Here is a 24,198-nt window from a genome sequence, read left to right on the forward strand (position 1 = left end):
ACAAATATGGTATACGGTGCTCTGATGCGGAACTCACTTTACAAAAATTATATCTCTTTACTATCGTTGATTGAAGAAATTCTTTCAATCAACGATAATATCGTCTATCAAAAATAGTATATAGTCTAAGAGCTAGCTTCATAAACAACCTTATTATCGTTACATGGCTATTTTTTTTGTGAAGTATTCTTTTGTGTAGCCATTATGAAATAGCCATGTCTGCCAGCGCGATCCCGGGGCTTAAAGCGGTGGCGGCCAATCGAAAGGGTGAAATTTTGACACTAAAAATATAAGGTACAGGGTGTCTCACTAAGAATAGCTCTCGGCTGTATCTCGGAAAGTATTAGCCGTAGCGGCTGCGGACAAAAATATATATATAACTAAAGAGGCTATGGGAAATTGCTGGAAATTATTTTCAAGTTTGTAGAACGACCGCTTGGTGGCGCAACTGCAACAAAAAATAAGAAAATGGAGTTTTTACACAATTTTGCCTAGATAAGGTGTACTATAAGTAACAGCTTTATAATCTTCAGTAAATTTTGAATATTTTTTGTTAGAGCCATTTTCCCCTATCTACCAAAATAAAGTGGTGGGGGAAGGTTAGATCTGTTTTTATTTGAATATTAATAACTCTATACTGGATGATCGGAATCAAACAAGCGATGGCTCGTATAAAAGAGCGTTTCTTACTCTATATTGTCCCATATAAACAATAATAATAAGCTTTTGAACGTAGACGCTAGGGGGCGTTGTCTTACAATTTAACAAACATTGCGCGTTTTTTCAAAAAAATTAAATACAATAGTATATGTAATTTTAGCTGATAGTAAAGAGTAGTAAAAGCTTAAAAAGGCAGCGAAAACCGCATCTTGATATCTTCTTTCAAACCGAAGATATTAGCAAAATTATAATAAATATCAAAAAATCAACCCTTAATTACCTTACTTTTACACCACGGTATCAGTAGCCCTCTTGATTATGCCCATTCTAACCTAAAAATAAGATAGAAACAGTTAGTTTATTTTAAAATCGACGATATACCAGAATATCATAATATCAGATGTATTAATATCTAATAATTAAGATATTAATAATAGCGAACAAGAAACGATGATTCAGTGAAGTCATGGTAGGCTTTGGAAAAAAGTTCCTGTTGACGTAATAATATAAACGTCAAATTGTTATTAGATCAACATTTTTATAGTCTTAGCAGCTTTTTTTATCTTTTGATTACTTTTTCAAAATGTCAACAACTTCAACTACTTCAAATAATAAAGGCATTTTGAAAAATCATTTAAAAGATAAAAGAACGCTGCTAAGACTATCAAAATGTTGATCTAATAACAATTTGACTACCATGACTTCACTGAATCATCGTTTCTTGTTCACTATTTTAATATCTTAATTATTAGATATTAATACATCTGGTATTATGGTATTCTGGTATCTAACTAACTGTTTCTATCTTATTTTTTTGTTAGAATGGGCCTAATCAAGAGGGCTACTGATACTGTATTGTAAAAATAAGGTAATTAAGGGCTTATTTTTTGGTATTTATTATAATTTTGCTAATATCTTCGGTTTGAAAGAAAATATGAAGATGCGGTTTCCGCTGACTTTTTAAGCTTTTACTCCTCTTTACTACCAGCTAAAATAGCACATACTATCGTATTTATTTTTTTTTGAAAAAACGCGCTATGTTTGTTAAATTGTAAGAAAGCGCCCCCTAGCGTCTGCGTTAAAAACCTTATTATTATTATTATTATTATGATATAATATAGAATAAGAAACGCTCTTTTAAACGAGCCCTCGTTTGTTGGATTCTGATCATCCAGTCCGGAGTTATTAACAATTAAATAAATATAGATCTAACCTTCCTCCACCACTTTATTTTAGCAGATATGGGAAAATGGTTCTAACAATAAAAATTCAAAATTAACTGAAGATTATGAAGCTATTATTTATAGTACCCATTATCTAGGCAAAATTCTGTAAAAAATCTATTTTCTTATTTTCCATAGCAGTTGCGCCACCTAGCGACCGTTTTACAAACTTGAAAATAATTTCCAGCAATTTCTCATAGCCCTTTTAGTTATAAATATTTTTTTTTTGTAAGCCCTACGGCTAATATTTTCCGAGATACAGCCGAGAGCTATTCTTAGTGGGACACCCGGTACACAAGTTATAATTGCGAAAATAGCTTTTATTTATTATTAAGAAGCGTGGAAAATTATTGGCTGACATTTTTCTCGTCGCTAAAATGCCGGCAGACAACGCGAAAGAGGCATAAAATTTTGGAAAAAAAATCATGGCATACATCTATTCTTTGCATACATGCCGATTGATGGAATGTCATGGATTATGGGGATGGACTTCATGTATTATGTTTCAATTGATAACGCGGCGAGCGTTTTCGGAAAACGTTTATAGGTGCGTCTTAAATAAGTGCAAATACTTTTAGGGTGATATGTTTCGACCCCAGGAACACGTCTATGAGTTTTTTTTCGCAAAAAAGATGTTGAAAATCGTGCATTTTTTTAAATTTTTCTGTATATTTAAGAAAACTTTTTAGAACTGCCTGTTCACCGCAAATTTACCCACGGTATAATTATTCCTTAACCTACCATGCTTACCTTTATACTAGGGTCGGCATTTCTGGTTTTGGATGCCGGTTTTCATGTGTACGAAGAGTACGGCCAACACGCTTAGTAAAATAAGATGTACTGAATAAAGAGAGAAGGCGAGAATTTTCCCAAGCGCATGGAATCTAGCATCAGATTAAGTAGTTATGTAATAAATACTTCGTATTTTTGTTTACTCCGACTTACTAGATTACCATAACGACTCACTCCTATACATGTAAACGCCGCGCCGACCCAAAGGTTTCGCTTGCCAGCGGGGTATGTCTATGGTTAAGATACTAAAAGCATGGATGCAAATACAGAAAAAAAAAACAGGTGACTTGCAAAATTATTTAAAAATAAATCAATTTCTTTTTAAATTTTCAAACTTGCATAACTCGGTTATTTTGGACTAGTTTGGAAAATGGTAAAGAGAAAATGTTTCTTTTATCGAAATCTACCAGCTCTGAAAATATTTGCACTTATTCAAGACTCACCTTGTAGAGTAATATCGGGCTTTTGATAAATGTCTACCGCTGATTGAGCTACAATCAATTTTTGTCTACCCTTTTGCATACGGCTTTTTAAATAAACATGACGTTCCACCAATCGGCACGCATATATGCGATGATATTTTTTTGTCAAAGTTTCATGCCTCATTCGCTTTGTCTGCCGGCATTTTAGCCACGAGAAAAATGTCTGCCAACAATTTTTCACGTTTCTTAATAATAAATAAGAACTATTTTCGCAATTATAACTCGTGTACCTTATAATATTTTCAGTGTCAAAATTTCACCCTTTCGATTGCCCGCCCCCGCTTTAAGCCCCGACTATTTCATAATGGCTACATAAAAGGATACTTCACAAGAAAAATTAGCCATGTAACGATGATAAGATTTTTTATGTAGCCAGCTCTCCGTCTAATAGAGGAAACACTATTTTTGTACAAATCTTATGCTACTTAGACTAAAAAATAAAGAATCACTTTAAAAAATGTAAAATATGGTCTTGTTTGTGATTGTACATGCTCATTTGTGCTCATATAATATGCTCATATAAGGGGACGTTCCCCACAATCATCCCTCGTCACGAATGAGAACGATTTCTCTAACAACATTAAAAGTGACTATAATCAGAGTAGTTAACCTGGGGAACTTGTTCAATAGGGTTAAATAATCTACAACTTGGCTGATAGACCTCAAAAATCCTAGATACTCAGATATCTTACATAGTCAAACTACAGATATCCTCAACAGCTGAAGGTACCGATTTATACAAAAAATAGTTACATATTTAAGGATGACATTTTTAATTATTTTATGTTTTTGTCGATGATGCCATATGAAATAAATTAAATCAATATGGAGTGATGGAACCATGAACAAAAATTGTTTGATTATCGGTGTGAAAAATACCCATTTATCGCATTTGATCGCTCCACAAACGGCTCTGGTTAGGCGGCCATTTCAAAATAAAAGAATCCTTTTTAACCTATTTATAATTCGCATTTTTAAAACATCGAGACACGCCAGATTTAGAACGGGTCGAATGTTTGACCCCGAGATCTTCCCTCTCCCTCTCTTTTTCTATCTATTTCTTTCTGTCATTCTTTTAACAATCGGACGCCCTAACGGCGACTAACCGAAATGTTTTATCTTCTAAAATCGTTTCCTCAGTTTTTGTACTGCACGAAATCCTTAGCCGAACTCCTAGAAGATAGAAATACAACAGTAACATGGTATTTTACTTTGGTTAAAGTTACTTTTTTAATATTCTATGATTAAGTTTTGATAACGTGCTGTTTTAAACATTAACCTGAATTGGAATAATTAAAAATAGCTAGGGGAGAGTCAGATTTAAAGAAGATTCTTCTTAAATATATGTGCACCACCCAACTGATAAATAGCCACCTTGTTTCAAAGTTTTTGATTTCTTGTGTAATGCAAAAGACGTTTTTGTATGGTTGGCGAAGCAATACATGCAAACGAATTATGTACTAACTTTACCTACTTATTATCATATAGACTTAAACAAATAAGAGTATAAAAAATAATTAATGTGACATTTTTTTTCAATTTGGCTGTTGCTATGATGATTGACGATAGCTTGTTGTTTAGCGATTATTGTCTCTGTATGATATACAGGGTTATTCGCCACATACGACACTTGTATACGACACATTGTAGCTAAAAGATTAGATTTTTACAAATTGTAAGTTTTGGGTTCGTTGAAGGACTATTAGAGCTACAATTTAAAAATAATTTTACAAAATACAAAGTATCCCAAATAAGTGAAAAATATTAAAGTTTTATTTTTTTAAATGAAACATCCTGTATATTATTCTATTTTTAGATTCTGCGATTGAAATAAAGGGAAATTTGATTAAGGTTTATTACACTTAAACCTTACCGTTTTTGAAATATTTTCAATTTTGTGAAATTGCAGTAAAAGATTTAAGGCTTCATTTCTCTAAGGGTATCAAAGTTTTTAAGATCAATAGATCAAAAGATCAATAGATTTTAAGATCAATAGATCACAAGAGAATAGATAAAATGGATAAGACAGAAGAACTAATAACAGACGCAATTTAAAAAAAAAAGATCAGCGAGACGCTTCAGTAGGCTCTTTGACTAGAGATTTAGAAAGATTTCAAAAAGAATTAGAACATTAGAAAACAAGCAGAAGCAAGAAGGCACAAAACAGCATAAAACGAAATAAAATTGGAATGAAGGACGAATATGCACAATGAAACAAGAATATATAAAGCAGGTATCACTGTGATTATATATATTTGGGACTACTAATACAAAGCTTGGGATCACTACTACCAGAGATCAACAAAGGAATGCAGTTGGCATGAAGTGCTTGTGAAAGAAACTCAATTATATTTAAATCTAGAATGTCAATTTATCTCAAGAAGAAAACATTCGACCAATGTGTACTACCAGTCATGACCTATACATGAGAAACCTGGACACCCTAAACGGACATTATAAGGAAACTTCAGACGAAAGAGACCGTAAAAGAATACAGCGGATACGATAAAAGATCCAGGTAATAGATGTCATCCACAGAATCAAATCCCTCAAGTGGCAATGGGCAGGACACCTGGCATGAAGGACGGACAACAGATGGCCCACAAAAATTAAAGCAGGGTACCCACGAGGAATTAAGACACCTCAGTGGCGTATCCAGGATTCATGCTTGGGGGGTCAATAACTCAGTATTATACCTAAATATATATTTTTTTACATTAACAAGTAAGTACAGACCTACCTAATTACAGCTAGGTACTATGATAAATAGTAGGTATAAATAAATAACAAATATTTTTCTTAGGAAAATGGTTTAATAATTTTTCTATACTTTGCTAAACTGTTGACCGAAGAAAGGGCCGAATACCAACAAACATTGCAGCCACAATCCGACATTGAAATAAGAACCGCAGCCTCTCCAGAGGATCAATATCAAAGAAGTAAAACAAATTTGCCAAACCCTGAAAAATAGAAAATCGCCTGGTCCAGGTGAAATTCCTCCAGAATTACTAATAAAAGTACGGTACGGATAAATTATATAAGCAGCTCGCTAGTTTTTTCCAAAAGTGCCTTAATGGTGAAAATATATCGAAAGAATGGAAGACATCATATATAACAATACACAAGAAAGGTAGTAAAGACGATTGCGATAATTATCGAGGAATCTCCGTGCTGAACTCTGTTTCAAGGGTCTATGGAAAATTGGTCAAAAAGAGAATTGAGGAAGACTACCGGGATATGGAGGCTGAAGAACAAGCGGGGTTTAGAGCTGGTAGATCCACGGTGAACCATTTATTTACACTGACACAGATAATTGAGAAAAAGATGGCAAGAAATCAAGAAATACATCTCCTCTATGTAGACCTCAAGAAAGCATAAGTGTACCCCAGTCTAAATTGTGGGAAGCCCTCGAGAAAACGAATATCAGCATAACATTAATTAAGGCTGTCCAAGAACTTTATAAGAACAACACTAGCCAAGTAAAGAAAGGACAAACAGTATCAAAGGGATTCAGCATAAACAAAGGTCTTAAACAGGGCTGCTGCCTATCGCCGACACTGTTTAAAATCTATTTAGACAAAAATTAACTAAAAATTAAAGAAACAAATAACAAAATAAGAAGAAACAAACAAAAGGCCAAGTGAATAAAGTAAAAGCACAGATACAAATAAAATTAAATAACAATATCCAGGCTTTTTGGCTTTTGCCTGCATTTCATTAAGTACCTCCTCTGTACTAACAGATATTTGTGGATACATATACAAAAGGGATAAGCCATTTAGTCTGTCTTTACTTACGGTGTTACTTAGGTAGGACTTTAACAATTTTAGGGTTGAAAATGTTCTTTCAGGTGTTGCCGTACTAACGGGTAAAGTGCAATTTTTTTTTAATAAAATAAATATGTTAGGAAGTAGTTCTTAGTCAAATATTAACAGGGCATTGAGTGCGGAACTTGGGTAGTCTTCTGGTGCATAGTCTTCAAATATTCTATGCTAGAGCTTAAATTCAGCCGAAACTACAGAAAATGAAGAGATTTCTAAGTCGTTTTTATAAAAATCTATAGCATATATTTTAGATGCGATACTTCATAATCGGATTTTTATTTAGGGAGGGAATATAAGAGAGCGAAATGACCGTAGTATGTCTTTGTATTTAACAAATCGTTCTTCCAAATGGAATACTACGTAATCTAAAAAAGGAATAAAGATTGATAATCTCTAATAATCTTGAGCAGTTTCAGTTTTAAAATTTGGCCTGTTTTTTTCTCTACTAGTTATTCTGTTTTTTTATTTCCTGTCCAAACAATTCGTTCATGTTTCTGTTTGCTTCTGTAAAAATATCTGCGAAGCTGGTATTTAAATTATTGTTTAAAATATAAATAGGACCGGCGCGCGTCGTGTCTGGAGGGGGTAATTGCCCCCTTTGCCTCCCCTTGGATACGCCACTGAGAGACCTAAAATCTTTTTGGTCTAAAATCTAAAATCTTCATCTGACCAGACCTGAGATGGACCATGATATTAGGAAATTAGCAGGGATATAGCAAATAATAGACATAGTCGTCATAGCAAATAATAGACAAGAATGGGCCCAACTATAAAGAGAGTATATAAATATGTGAGGGAGGCTACACAATAATTGGAAATGGTTGGTTAAACTGAAAATGATGATGATGATGACTGTGATTAACGGAAGTCATAAAGCTGGAAATACTGATAATGATCATGAAAGTGATTATAAAAGTGTATTAAGCAATATACATATAGCATTTAACTTCTATAACAGAACTAATAATATTAAGGTGCAATCTGAAAATAGAAAACTGTTCCTAAAAATATCTAGTCTAATATTTCAGTACAGGCTTATTGTGTGCCATTTCTTGAACAATGTATCATTCATAGTCTGATGGAGACTTCGGATGGCTTCTTTTTCCTATCTGTCAAGACAGACAACCGTTTTGATTTTGTTGCATTCTGATAAGTAATATTTCTTTGAAGTAGATGACTGCAACATTGTTGACGTTAAGAAATTAATATTAATGGGTGGCTGTGTTGTTTCTTTTACAGTTAAACCTTTTTCTGCTACTATGTTTTCAGATTAAATTCTGCGGAGCTGCTGATATGCATTTGATATTTTTTATTGCCGCCTTTAAAAGTGTTTTTAGGTATTTTTAAAAGCTATCGGATTGTATCGTCTAATACTTCTGATATCGACGAACGTAAAAATATTATTTTGCGAAACAAATACTACCTACTTTTAGAAACGGCATTAAGAAGAGTCAACTGATGTTCGCTAGCAAGCAAAAGTAGTTTTAAAAGTAAGTAATTTGTGAAATATATGAAATTGACCGAAATAATATTAGAACTGTAGCTGAGTGTAATGGATATGCTTCTTCATTAGTGGATAAAACTATTAGAAAACGTAGGTATAAGTTTGCGATTTCTGAAAATTCGATTCTTCAAGTAGAGAAAGATACGTCAAAATATCTTTCAATCCCGTTTGATAGAGAGTTATCCCGTGGTTTAAAAATAATTTTTAAGAATGTCAATTATAAACGTGTGTATAGTGCTAATAAATTACAACAAATATTAGGTAATCCTAAAGATAAAACACCTCCACTGGAAAGGTCGGGTATTTATGAAATTTCATGTAAAGACAGAAACAATCAGAAATATGTTGGACAAACTACAAGTTCAATATTAACTAGATTTAAAGAACATATGGCTCAGAAAATATAATATGGTAGACCGGATAAATCTTGCGTTGCTCAACATATTATTGATAAAGAACATTGTATAGTTATTAATAATTTAAAATTAATTAAGCAAGTCTCAAATTACAGGCATATGGCAGTGTCAAAATTAATAAATGTAAAGATAGTATGAACAGAGACAATGGTCCAATTTCTCCCATTTCTCTGTTCCTACTGCTCTAGTTTTGTTAATTAATTGTTAAGCTCGGTTGGTTTTGACACCCTTGGCTAGTTTTTGCCACGCCTACTCGGAGCCAACTGGGCGAGTATATTAGATAGTGTTAGTTATTATATGGTTAGCAAAACGTGCGTCCAGTCTAAAAGTAAAAGAGTTTTCGTGTATTGTTGTGATTTAGTATTTTACTTTGCTATTGTAACACCAAGGTTTCAAACCCTCAACTGTAATCATTTTAATACATTTGATTTTCCCTTAAGCCCATGGGCCCCCCTCTGTATCCGCCACTGCTGTCTTACACGCTAAAATCCAGACCACGCAGTTTCGATGACCAGATCGGTATATGATTTACGCGATTAATAAACCACCTTTTCCTTGCTATTTGCTTAACCTTTTTAATTTTTAAGGTTAATGAAACTGATTAGTATCCATCTGGCCCATGTTAACAGGAGACCCTTGTCAAATAGTCCTAATGCTCCTTCCTCTCCATTAAAACAGTTCGGATCCGTTGCCAAATGCATATTTAATTGGGATAGGTCTAGGTTAAGACTTAAAATTAAACGTATGTTTAGACGGGATCGGCAGACTGCGTTAGTTTATTTTCGTTGCTGCCCCTTATTATGCATATTTTTAGGTGAAGATTCTTTTGAACAAGTTGTAAAAGGCGACGATTGCTCGTTTTTTATGTCTGAGTCGCGTTTTCGATTGTAAAATTTTAAATGAGGCCAAGAAAAATCAATTTCCGAAGAATTTTTTTTGTTAAATACCAATAGTATAGGTTATTAATGGCTGTATTAAGATCAAATATGATCTGTTTTCAGAAGCTACCTCAAAGATTTTTTATAGGAAGAAATTTTAAAGATTTTTTGTCTTCTTCTCTACGGACACCTCTTAAGGTACATTCCCTTAGGAATGTGAAGGCAGTGTGAGGGGAGCCAAAAAACCTTTGCGTTACAGCAGAATGCAAGGAGCGACAATATTATTGACGATGTCTCAAAGTAACTTTACTTGCATTTGAAATTAACACACGCAAGTGATGGCCCATGGTGAAAAACTTAATGTTAAAATCAAGAACAATGTCACTGTCAAAAAAATTCTTTATTAGTGACCGGTTTCGGCAGCCATCATCGGCAATTCTGCCATCATTCGCAATTCCAGACTCATCAGACCATTCCAGCCATTATGAGCCAAATCAAAAACAGCTGATCGTTTTACTTTATACATAAAATTAATTGCATACCTACGACAAAACAACGTTGTTTTGTCGTATTGCCGAAACTTTGTTATTGTCTGGAATAGGCCGAAATCGGTCACTAATAAAGAATTTTTTTGTGACAGTGGTTTGGACTTTGTTCTTGATTTTAACATTATGTTTTTTTTAATAAAAAAAAACAACAAAGTTAAGTTACTACACTTAGATGCAAGAAAAACGCAAGGAAAATTTTTTTCGTGTTATATTTTTTATTTTTAGTCCTATTTTCATGAGTATTTTAGCGAATTGTTTATAAATGTCAACTTTAATTTATAAACTCAGTTTTTTAATATTTGGCTTCTTATGCAGGGTTAATAGAAAGGCTCGCCATTCGTGGGCCCAGAACCGATACTTAGCGTACCAAAAAATCTCGCAAGAGACAGGCTCTGTGAATGGGTTAGGGGTGCGACGTTTCGGGACTGGTATGACAGTCCCGGAATGGAACATGCCAAGACAATCCTAGCAGGGCCATCCAAACGTAGAACAGACACACACACAAACGTGGAAGACGCCGAATGCCGACTCTGTATGGAAGATGACGAAACAATGAAGGCACGTTATGTGTACCTGCCCTGCTGGGGGCAGGACCAGGTTTGAGGTGTTTGGCAAACCCACGCTAGACCTATCAGACCTAGAAGACATATCACCCTGCGACATAACGGCCTATGTTAAAAGGCTTGGTCTTGAGGGTGAACTTTAATGCACTTTTTCTATTAAATAGCTTGTAGAAACTGAGCTACAATAGGCGCTCGTGGCCGCAGTGGAGAGTCCCACCTGGGACGGTCAAAATACAAAATCTTAGTCAAAATACAAAAAAGGGTTAATAGTATCGTTTTTTATGACCGCCCCTTTAGGGATGTTTTATCCCTTCACTGCTACCAGTTCCGGCACTTGCCAATTTTTAAGCTTCGGTGCGATTTCCACCAACCAGTTCGCCAATCCCTGAGATATAATCTATGAGGATCATGCCCACCCTAAAGTATATCCACGCAAAACGCAGCTGACCCACATTTTGTAGATCGTTGTGTTGCGATCCGATCGTCATTACTTCGTCCAGTGTAGCTTCTTCCAGAGACGCTTTGTGGTCGGTGGTCAAAGCAATCTCTGGGAAATCCTTTGGCAGCACCGTCATTTTCAGTTGTCCAGCAATACCGGCAAAGCTGGTGATACGTCCCAACTTGCCTCCCGGTGTTGGGCGGCTTTCCATCCTGGCTTTTTTCTCTCCCTGTCGGAGAAGACGAGAGAGCCTCTCTTGCTCTTTGATGGAGATGAATCAGGCTGTTTCTTGGTTTCTTTACTCTTCCCTTTTCGGAGGAGTGTTTTCGCTTTTGCCTTCACTGGAGCATGTCCTTCGTGGAGTAGTCGGAGGTATCTCCATGCTTCTGCTCCGCTAAGACCTACTCTCAGAGGATTGTCTAGCCCGCTTGATAGACGAAACGGTAGCTTCTGTCACTTATTGGGTCTAGAGGTAAGCTCCCGACCCTTGCTAGAGAAGGTGGTAGCTTCTATGGCACTGTTGGAGGACGATCTCAAGCAAGTGTCAGCCGTCTCTCTTGTAGTTTCTTTTGGATTTGGTTCCTTTTGAACTTTCATAGATACTGTTCCCAGTGTCGCTAGGGTTGTTTTATACTTAGGGTAAAAAACAACCTTTCGATTATTCCTGTACGATAAGTCAACTACTATGTTTATAAAAAACTGAGTTTACTAATAAAAGTTAATAAATTTATATACAATTTGCTAAAAAAGTCTTGAAAATAGGACTAAAAATAAAAATATATACCATTTTAAATATCACGAAAAAAAATTCCGTCTCTCTCGTTTTTTTTGCATCTGAGCGTATGAATATGTTCTATTTTATTTTAGAATACTTTAAATCTGTTAATAATAATTGTGCATATATAAATTGGGTTGTATAATTAATTTTAAAATAGTAAATGATAAGTTTCTGAATAAATATAATTAAAAATACCATTCACACACATTTTTTAAACAGACCGCTGTATTTTAGTATAAACTTTCTCACATTGTGATTTAAAATGCACTTCCAGCGCGCACCGTCAGCAAAATTTTCCTGCACTACTGTAACAGGATATCTCTGAGATTTGAATACGTTCAATATGAAAATGTTTTACAACGAACTCAGTGACTGAATATTGTTAATATGTTTAAAATAAGCAAATTTTATATCTATCTCTTTTACAAATAAATTGTATTAGTTAGGTACCTAAATAAACACACCGGAAAAATCTAGGGATATCATTTTATTAAAGTTAAAAATAAATGTTTTGAATAAACAACCACATATTTGTAGGCCGATTCTTTCTACTTCGATTGAAACGAAGTAGTCACACTAGTTATTTCTAAATTTGGGATATTTGCAGAAGTGTTTGTGCATTTTTTTGTCAAATGTATAAAAAGCACCTAGCATCAATTGTTCGAATTTAACCTGTACTGGCTATGTTTTTATGATAACTGGTCAGAATTGATTCAAATAACTCTGTTTAGTATTAAACGACATTATGGAGCGTAGACATCTTAACAGAGACGAAATACTAAGGGCCATGGGTATGCTCGAAGCTGGAATGCGCCAAATCGACGTAGCTAGAGCATTAAATACAAGGCAAAGTGTAATATCGCGATTAAGTGCACGCTACCGTGAAAGTGGTGATGTTGCTGAAAGGCACACAGGGCGACATCGCATTACTACCCCTCAGCAAGATCATTTTTTACAATTAAATGCTCGACGCCGACCGACTCTTACAGCACCAGAGCTTAGTTTAATTCTCCAGGAAACACATAATGTAACCGTTAGTCCTGACACTGTTCGCAGTAGATTAAGAGAGGTCAACTTAAGACGCCCCTGGAGAGTTCAACCCTTAACGAGAGGAAATCGAGAGGTACGATATTTGTGGGCTCAAGATCATGTTCAGTGGTCGAATGAACAATGGGCCAATGTTCTATTCACGGATGAGTCACGCTTTGGAATTCATCCGGATTCGAGAAGGCTTAGGGTATGGAGAGAACCGGGAAATCTTATTCGGTTGGATTATGTTCAGGAAGTGCACCCTTATCAAGGTGGAACAGTTACCGTCTGGGGAGGAGTCCAGTTAGGCCGAAAAACCGATCTCGTTTTTCTTGAAAGGTTTCTAACAGGAATCACATATCGTGATTTAATTCTTGAGTCTGTCCTGTTATCATATGCCAATGATTTTGGGAGAAACTTCATTCTCATGCATGATAATGCACGGCCTCATACAGCCAGAGTGGTAAGTGAGTTTATCAATGCTCATCAATTAAACATCTTACCCTGGCCAGCACAATCTCCTGACCTCAACCCCATCGAGCACGTATGGGACGCGGTCCAAACTATTATACGCGTCCGGTAAACTATTTGTTTATTTTAATTTTATTATATCAGAAATGCAAATAATAAAATTACTCACGATGGCTGGATAAAATTGTAATATCCCTAGACTTTTCTGGTGTGTGTATATTTATAAGGTTATCTATTTTTATTCCGAGTGTATTCAGAGGAATCTTTTCCATTTTACGATTTTTATGATACTATTTAAATAAGTCAGATGTTAAACATAATTAGAGTAGCTAAAATTGGGTTAGTTCAACTTACATCTTAGGTTCGTCCTTATGCAGGAACGTTGTCACCTGCATGTCACTTGGAAGCCACTTAGATTGAAAGATTTCATATTGATGTGGAATCTTTTGTAACTTCGAGGCTTTTGATTTCCTTGTTCTCTTGCAGCTCAACTCTTCCAGCAGAAATAAGATAAACATTAAAGCTAAACCGTATTTGAACATCATCTGAAATATAAAACTTCAATTAATGTCAGTTTTTAATCTTCTGCTTATGACGCTAAGCGAAACGTTAGCGTTCGGTGTTAAAAGTAAGTGTTTTGGTGTATTGTACTAAATTAGTGTTTCATTTTACTTTAATTTATAGAGGTTCCTCACGTAAAAATAAAATGTATTTTTTATATCATCATAGGTTCGATTCTGTTTTTGTTTCTGCTGTTTCGTAGTTTTTTTTTATCATTTTCTTTGAAGTGCGTTTAGCGATTCGATTGAACTTTTTTAGGGTAAAACTCACTATCAGTGCGACATAATTTAATGCTATAAGTGCCGATATACCGGGTGCGTCTCGAAAGTGCCTCACCCCTATAACTTTTTTATTCTTTTTAGATAAAAAAACGAGATTTGGTATGTTAGTATACGACCTAAATTAGGATTGATTGACGTATTCAATTGTTTTTGGTCACTTCCTGTTTCGCCGGAAATGACTATAACTTTTGATTTTTAAATGACACCCACCGTATATTTCTACTTTATTGGATAGAAAGTGGCACTCTGAATAGAATAACATAATTTAAAAAATAATCGTATTTTAAATATCAATCTAGAGTGCCATGGCTGTGTAAAAAATACTAATTTTTAATCAAGGAGCTTTAGAAAAATATTTTTGATCGTCTAATGTTTTTCGTGTCTTGTCCTGATCGGTTAAAAGATGCCCAAATCGTATTTTTAATCATATCTCAATTTTTTCAAATGGAACAAGGGTGGCTCATTAGCATATTTGGAAAAAGCATTTTTTACGAATAATTTGATATCACACACTTGGTATTTCGAGTCAAATTGTCGTTATGAAACGCGTGTTACAATTTCAAATAAACCATGTGCGAAAATATCAAAAGTTGACATGTGATATGTCATTCTATTCAGAGTGTCATTTTCTATTGAATAAAGTAAATAAAAATACCGGGGGTATCATTTAAAAATCGAAAGTTGTAGTCATTTCCGGTGAAACAGGAAGTGACCAAAAATATTTGAATACGTCAATCAATCCTAATTTATGTCATACATTAACATACCAAATATCGTTTTTTATCTGAAAAAATAAAAAAATTGTAGAGGTTAACTTTTGAGACTCACCCGGTATTACCATATTATGTATTTTCTTACAGTGTTTTAATAACTAAAAATTCATATATATTTTTGAATTTATAGCGGCACAGTAAAGTAAAATTACTGCATTAAAATATAACTTATTGGATAAAAATTGAATCAAAAAATTGAAATTGAATAAAAAAAATCATTTAATTGTTTTTATTTTCGTAAATTAATTGAAAATGTGTGTTTTTTTGAAGTCTCTGTATATTTATGAAACTTGATAAATAGATATCAAATCAAATTCTGAACAATTTTTGTCTTTCACTTTTTTGGATATTTGGTCAATCAAGATCAGTACACCATTAGATATTTGTAGTATGTCGCACAACATCATGATATGATTAATAATGAAATTGAAGATGCTGTGAAATTGAAGAAAGCTAAATTATAAAATATTTCCCATTTGTTGCGATTTTTTTTTTGTACTACCTGTATTTAGTAGGTAAAGTTGAAAGAAAAGTATAAAGAACCAATATTATTTTTAGGTGTTTGGTTCACATTTTAATGTTTGCTTGTAATATAAGATAGATCGTAAATAACACGTTAATAAAAGCATCATATTATGGAAATTCTAAAAGTTTACCCGAGTGCATTCCCGTAATCGAGAACAAAATATAGTATAGGCTAGCCCAAGCAAACACAAATTATCTCCAAATCATAAATGCAAACATTCCCATCCACGTCTAATATTTTTCAATGTTAAAAGGAAAATGCTGTTACAGTTAAACATAAAATATGTTCATCCGTCGTTTCAGGGTAAATATTATCGCACTTTAAATTATTGTATTGGCTTATTTGCTGTCTTAAATTGTAGTTTTACTACTTATTGCTTCGATAAAGTTAGTTTTAGTTCGGCATCTTTAATAACTTGTTTTTTTTTTACATAGCTTGTGGGTATGTATTCATTAATTGGTTCTCTTATTTCTGATGAACTTATCTCTGTCTGTAATGATATTGTTACTTGCTAAATGATGGATACTATTGATATTTTGAAAATAATTAATTAAACTCGGCTGGTCCAAAATTTTTCAAATTTGGCATGTGTATTGGGCATAGGCAGACCTTTAAAAAACCTATTTACGACTAAATAGGGCAGCCAGTATTTGGACAGTTCAAAATTAGCATGGCTTCTGACGCTGATGCACCACCCGGTATAAAGATTATTACAAAACACCATTGTCGTTTCACATTTATTAAATTCACTGCATTATTCTATTTTTTTTTCACCTGAATATTCTTTATTACAATTAGACGTAGGTTAGGCTAGGTTGCTGGGGTATGGGATCATGTTTGATCCCTCACTCGGAGGCTTTGGACCCATTGCGATACCCCTGTATTATTGTACTAAAGCTTCCTCTCATTCTTTCTTTGCATTAAAGCACTTCTAGCTCTTTGCCAAGTTCCCGATGTCGCTGATGCTGGCTTCCGCTGCTTCCTCTAGTCCCTCCAAAAAACCTTACCTTACAGTTTTAAAGCGTTATTATATCAACAATTAGAGGTAACCTGAACTTATTCTTATTCATCGGACAGCAAACTAAGTATTGAAATAAAACATAAGAGTGAAATTTAGTCATTTCAAATCGTTACACTAAAATCACAGACGTCTGCCGAAAGTTCTACAGTATAGTAGAGACTTCATATAGTTTTTTTTAACTTTTTAATTAACCTCATATGCCTTCTTACTGTATACTATGCATTTAGTAGACAACAAACTGCAGGAAAGACGATGGGCATTAAATACAGATACGACGGCGGTCTGTTCAACATAGAAAGACTCAGGGCAAAAACACGTATAAAATTCATCACAGAACTTCAATACGCTGATGATTGCGCTCTAGTTGCAAAAACGTTACAACAATTATTATAAGAAATGCTGAACACATATACACGGGCACGAGGCTTTGGACCTTAAGCTAAACATCGATAAAACTAAAAGCATATCATAACAATGCTATAAAAATCGGAGAAGAACTATTGGAATATGTAGCGGAATTTAATTACATCAGCAGTTTGATTTAGGAAAATGCCAATATCGACTTTGAAATTCAGCACAGGGTTAGCAGCACCTCAAGAGTATTCTGGAAATGAATAGACAGGGTTTTCTACAATCATGACTTGATCACAAAAACGAAACTTGCAGTGTACCGAGCAATAGTAATCCCCACCATGTTATATGGAAGCGAAACCTGGGTGCCGTACCGTCGGCACATGAACTCGTTAAACAAGTTGCAACAGAGACACATTAGAGAACTGTTAGGAACCCAATGGTACCACTACTAAATCCCGCTTAAGATGCGCTGGTCACATATGCAGGATGTAAGAAAACCGCCTACCGAAATATCTTCTTTACGGTGATCTTGTAGAGGGTAAGAGAAAACCGGGTGGACAACTCAAAAGGTACAAGGATATTTTCCATGAAACTTAAAGGGGACAAACATGCAGGTTCAGTAGGAGGAAGCAACGCACAAAAGAATGCAATGGAGAAGAATTATAAACTCAGTTAACAACGACAACCAAATAGTAAAGAGGCAACAAAGTAATCAGATGTTTGAATGTCCGGAGTGCGGAAGAGGGATAACATCACGTATCGAGCTTTACAGGCACAGAAAAGCTCATGAAAGAAAGCGCCTTGGGTAACTATCTTTTGATGCGTGTCAAATACCAGTACTCGTCAACGAATAGTAGTTTAATGGCAGTAAGTAAGTAATGCATTTAGATATCTTCTGAAAAAATATGGAGACATATAGCACCGAGAAATACAGAACCTTTTGGTTAAGTGTTTGGTTTAGAATTGAGCAAATAGTTCTTTAACTGCGAGAATAAATTTAACGTCTAGAGAAATGAGGGATTTGTACCCAAAAATATATAGATTTTATTGAAAAAATGTTTTTTAAAAAAAGCAACCTTGGTTAGTTATTAACTGACACTAAAACCTGATGAGATATATGGTTAAAAAAATCGATTTAGATGATCATAGATTCCATAGACGTTCCATTATGACTGAGGTTTGTGGTAAGTGTAAATAACCAGATCTCTTCCAGATTAGCGCTGTCGCGTCGTCAAAAAAGAGACGTTAACTTAATAAGTAAAGCTGCGTTCACATAGCTCGCGAGCAGACCGAACAAACACGTGAAGCACGAAAAACATGGCAAACAGTCGGAACGATATGTTCGCGGCGCTCGAGACACTAGAGCGAAAATAGAACACTATGTTTATATTGACTACTTATCTTAATCTGATCTTTGAGAACTTTATTTATATTTTGGCATACGCCCGGTATTATTTTTGAAATGCTTTGCTTGGAAATTTTGAATAAATAACCCAAACAGGCATGTGAGTCTCTAGTTCTAAGGAGTCTTAATGTTATGGCCAATCTTTATTTAACTCTTTCTTTAACCGTAATACACTTCCTAAAAGTTGTATTTATTCTTCATATACGGGGGCCAACTAAATTAATAATTCTTTCAAAATCAGTAGCGGACATGCGATAAAAAATGTTAAAAAAATATTCTGTCTGTTTGTAAATCGCGTAGATGTGTACTTTGACTGTGCTGGGATCTACTTTTCAAATTATTAGACATCCAACACCGCCTTTTTTTCTCTTTTTCTCCTTCGTTTTGCAATACTGATCGCACCGCTATTAAAAATACTTCGGTATCATCAATGTCCGAACAGCACGAACGCAAGCACTACATTACAATGTGGACGCCGCGCCGTCGCTTCCGAGTCGAAAGATCCTGAAAAACACGACCAACAGGAAGCGCAAGCAACGCAAGCACAATCAGAAGCAAGGGCGCGAGCAGGATCACGACCAATGTGGACGCACCTTAAGACTCAAGTAATTGAGATACGAAGCACATTATAGTACCGTGTAGGCTTGCGAATTCTCTCTGATACATTTCATAGATATTCTTACGTTGCCCGTTATTATAACTAAAAATAATTCTTTGACATTTACTTATGACTTCGGCACGACCGAGCTATAGTTTGGCGTGAGGTTATAATAAAGAATATTTTACGTATCTGACCAGAAATTCGCATTAAGCTCGAGCTTCGTGAGTGCAACCAAGACAATGAAGTAAAAAAAACATAATATTCGCTAGCTGCTTTGGGAGATATATTTTCGAACAAAATATGTACTACTGATGTTTGTAAATATTGCATTTGCAAACAGGAAATATGATGTAAAGATTGCAGAAAAATAAATACGTTTTGTAATTTAGTGCATATGCTTAAAAATCACTTTACTTTATAACAATCAGTTATTTTTTTCTTTTCTTTAAAAACATTAGATTATAAATATCATATTACAATTTATTTTTATTATTTTTATTTTTTATTATTATTACTATTTTACTACTTCATTGAAATTTGTAGAGCTTTTTGAATGAATTTAGATTAGATTTGTTAGCTGGTTCTAGTTTTGTTAGCTAGCTCTCTAGTTCTATCCTTTTCAGTCTAATAACTTGGAGACTGAACCCTCCACATAGCTCTTTATTAAAGAGTTTTAACTGTTTATTAAAGAGTTTTCTATTTTCTTCTTCAGACTGACCAAATCAGCACATACAGGCTTTGTCCATAAACTTATCAGCTTTAGATGCCTATTGCCATGTTAGTAGACCCACAGCTTTGACAGTCTCCTTGTCTTTGCTTATCGTTGCTTATCATATTGTATATGCATTATATTGAATATGTAATAGATAAAGAAAGTATCTACTACGAAGTTTTTCGTCTGTCTCTGCCCTTGTGAATTTTTCCACCATTCTAGGGATTTGTTGGTCAGTTACTGTTTTGTGGCCATTCTTGTAACTGCTTTTGTAGCGTCTCAGAAGATTTGAGTGGGAAAAATTAAACTGTGCCATGAGATTTCAATGGGAAAGAAGTTAGATATGTCTGAAGACAATAAAACTAAAAACTATAGCATTTGAAGGAGTTAATGTAATATATGTTCAGTGGGAAACATAATTATACAGGGTGAGTCTTAAATAAGTACAAATATTTTCAGGGTTGGTATTGCAAATATTTTCCCTTTACCGTTTTTTGAATAAGTCCAAAATAACAGAGATATTTTAGTTTGAAAATTAAAAAAAATACTTTTCGCTTAAATTTTGAGAACCGTTGGATCTTTCTCTGGGTTTTCTTTCTTGTAAATTTAGTCTACTACCTATGTTGACATAATGAAGATATTACATTTTTCAACTAAAAAATTTGAAAAAATTCCAAAATTTTTTTCAAAAAATTCGAAATTTTCAAAATTTTTTTCACGAAAAAAACTTCATATTTAGACAGGTTTCTGGGGTCAAAATGTACCACCCCTGTAAATATTTGCACTTATTTAAGACACACCCTTTATATTTTTGTGGAATTAATAGCATTATGGTGTATATTAAAACTGAATGGAAATAAATAAAAGTTATTAAGATGCCATTTAAATGATATAGATTTTACTACAAGAGTCTTAAGTAAGTTAAAAATTGGTATCCAAAAATTACACGGCTTACTCTCCGTCATAAGGAAGAGAAAGAGTATCCGGAAATTACAATCTGCTTAGTGAAATTATAAGCTATGGACTTGGACTTGGCTACAACAATAAAACTGTGACAGCAAATTCTAATACAAATAATCTTTTAGAAAACGCGGGAGATTTAAATATTTATTAATCAAGATGGTGACTGGTCATTATCATTTTTCAATTGAAATGTGATTGATATAATTAACTGAAAATCTAATGATTATTTTCCACAGTTCATCAGAACAGTGCCAGGAAGACAATGGATGAGATTGGCGATGATTTGGAGATTGCGAAGCATGGAAAACCGTAGAAGAAGCCTATATCCAACAGTGAGAAAGGCTGATGATCCAACCAGGCTGAGAAAGAAGAAGAAGAAGAGAAGAAGAAGATTTAATTGTCAAAGTACCTAGTGCTGCCCTTATGTTTTAGTTTAAAAGAGTTGGTAAAAAACAGGTTTTAAAAAACATAGACAAGAAAATGGAAAAATAGGTATAAACTATCAGGAAATTAACTGAAATTCTAGGGTTACCAAGTTTAAAATATTACTAATTAAAAAAAACGCATTTCTATTAATTTATAGGTATATAAATATTATCCTTAATATTATTATACGAAAGTATTAGTACCAGTATAGGTTTTCAATACAATTTTCTTCTGTCATAAAAATTACAACAGTATATTTATTTAGTAATAACTGCAATTTAGTAGTAAATAATTGCAACTGTCTTTTAGTCATTTAAATTAACAGTTATCGAAGTAAATAAGAGGTAAACATAAAAGTGTTAATTTCCTTTTTTATTGTCTATTGTATTACTGATATTATGGGCGTTATTTAATTGTTATTTATATAGAAATATTTTCTTGTATTTTGTTCTATAAGGGATTTAAAAAGATAGAGATATTTTCTTGTATTTTGTTTTATTAGTCATTTAAAAGATAGATTGTAATGATAAACAGCAATGTCGAACAATATTGCTAACAAGGATTGTGATTCTCAATGCAAGTTAGTTCATTTTAGTGGCAAGTTAAATATAAAATAGGTGATTTTTGGGATGGTAACATTTTTAATAGCAGTCTCCCTTAAAGTAATTAATTTGATAATAACTATGTAACAAAATATAATATAAGCATCATTTATTCCCTTTTTAAATTAATAAATTTAACAAAATAAATATATGTAAATTTTACTTAACTATTCTTTTTTTGTTTTTTTTTTCTGATCTACGCACAAATAAATAAATAAAATTAGAAATAAATTAAAAATATACAGACAGATAAAAAAAATAAAGTTATAAATTAAATAAACATTTAAAAAAATACTAATAAGATAAAAAAAAGCATTTATTCCTAAGAGATTTATTAAATTTTCATAATTTTATGATTAATGAGTAATAATAATTTAATAAAAACAACATAATAAATATGTTAATTTCGTATTACAAACTAGATAACAAAAAATTATATGAATAAAAATTATTTATTTTCTGACTTTTCCAAACAACGCCACTAATGTTCAAGATTTAGAAATATACATTTAAAAAACATACTAAAGAAAAAACTTAAAAATAACTGAAAACAAAATTAAATCGCAAGTGGAACATTTTTGATAAACTGAAAATATATTTTAATAATATTGTAGAAATAATATCAATATTTAGAGCTCTAAGCTTATTATAGATTTTTCTGCCTATAATAGTTAGTTTTTAATGAAAATATACAAAATAACAAAAAAAAGCTTAAATACATAAATACCTTTTTTCCATAGCAACTGTTAAAATTGCCTTATATCTATCAAAAATAGTAGATAAAATAGTACTTTAACCGCAAAGGTAGATTAAATGATACTTTAACAGTGAGGATAGGTTAAACACTTTATTTCTTTTCGCACGTTTTTTAATTGCTTCCATTTTTGCAAATTCGTGTATTCCTTTTCATAAGTTATTCGGGATTTAGATGGAAGTAGTTTGGATATATGGCGTTTGTCGCCTCAGCCTGAATATCTGTTGGTAATTTACTTATTTCGTTTTGAGCCATTTCTGCCTCCAATTCAATCAGCAATCGACACGAAAGAGAATTAAAAAATATTGACTCAAAACTGATAACTAAAGAGACAGCTTTATTTATTTGTGAAATTACATAGAAACCAACGTCAATCCAGCACAATATTTTTTCTACTCGTAATAAATTCCTTGAAATAATTTCTGAATATTTTTTAAAACGTAACTCGCTATGGAAAAAATATTGTTTTATATACGACGATAAAATTGCATTATCGTCTTTTGACTGATTTTTATTATTTTTCGACCGAAATTTTTATTTTAAAACACTACAGAAATAAATCCAGTATTTTTATTCTCACTGTATACTACTACCCCTCGCAGAGCCTTCCATGCGAAATTTACTTAATGAAAAATATTATTTAAAAAATATTGATATATTATAAGAAAACACGACTTAATAATTAAAATTAGAGTATTTTAATTAAACCATAGAATAAGATATCAATATTTAGAGCAATAATAGGCTTAATTATTTTGCATAATGCTTAGCGTTTAATACAAAAATACGCGACATAATAAAAAATAATATATAAATACCTTTTTTCTCTGATTTTTCCTTTTCCGAAGAAGATTTTATAGCAAAACACCACAAACAGGCAATAAATCCAGTATTTTCACGGTCACTATTAACCACCCTTTCCAGAAATCCCTCTATTATAAGAGTCGCTCGCGTCTTCTGTCGCAATCTCGTCGCAACTCGCAAGTTGCCCGCAAGTCGTCGGTCGCCGTGTGTCATACACGCGGACTCGAATAGCTCTTCAAAGATCTTTTTTCGTAGTGGACGTAGTGGTGTGAAATTTCTTTCGTTCCCGATCCTTACTGATCCGTTGTCGTGGTAGTCCTGCCATCTCACCCCACCACTGTGGATTTCTGACAAGACGACTCATTCTCCTGTAGTATCAAAATAGACTTTGATAGTATTTTTTACTGTGTTTTCAAACCTATAATTATCACTAAAATTGCATAATAGATGTATAAAAAATAACAATGAAAAACAGAACAATATTATTTATAAATATGAATTAAGAAATACTCCTAATAACTGCTTGTATAAAAGCTGGCATATCTAAAAGTAGGTAGCAGAAAGTAAAAAAAAAAATAATAAAATAAATACATAATTTGACTCAAGTTTCATTTACTTGAAATCACTTATGTAAGAAATACAGGGTGGCGCCTCTCATAGGCCGCTGAAGCTCCAAGGAGAACGGTAGTTTATATCGAAATATAATTTTAGCAACATATCTAAGTTAAATGAAAGCATTTTATAAAAATATATAGAATTATACAGGGTGTCTCCAAAAAAAAGTTACACATCAAAGTTATGTTTTTTT

The 24,198-nt window shown here is 33.3% G+C and overlaps 1 protein-coding gene across 1 annotated transcript in view; it reads right to left on the bottom strand.

Annotated features, from left to right (window-relative positions):
- Positions 1 to 23,659, bottom strand: part of LOC115875610 (protein NDNF-like) — a 34,341-nt gene extending 10,682 nt beyond the window's left edge. The window contains exons 1-2 of the mRNA XM_030891112.1: positions 23,405 to 23,659; positions 13,962 to 14,152 (exon numbers count right to left, since the gene is read on the bottom strand). Of these exons, the coding sequence (XP_030746972.1) occupies positions 13,962 to 14,152 (191 nt within the window). The 5' untranslated portion in view covers positions 23,405 to 23,659. The remainder of the gene's footprint in view (positions 1 to 13,961; positions 14,153 to 23,404) is intronic.
- Positions 23,660 to 24,198: the final 539 nt, after the last annotated feature.

The sequence above is a fragment of the Sitophilus oryzae genome, unplaced genomic scaffold (assembly GCF_002938485.1).
Source record: "Sitophilus oryzae breed Bouriz unplaced genomic scaffold, Soryzae_2.0 scaffold_1390_pilon_pilon, whole genome shotgun sequence".
In the NCBI taxonomy this organism is placed as follows: domain Eukaryota; kingdom Metazoa; phylum Arthropoda; class Insecta; order Coleoptera; family Curculionidae; genus Sitophilus; species Sitophilus oryzae.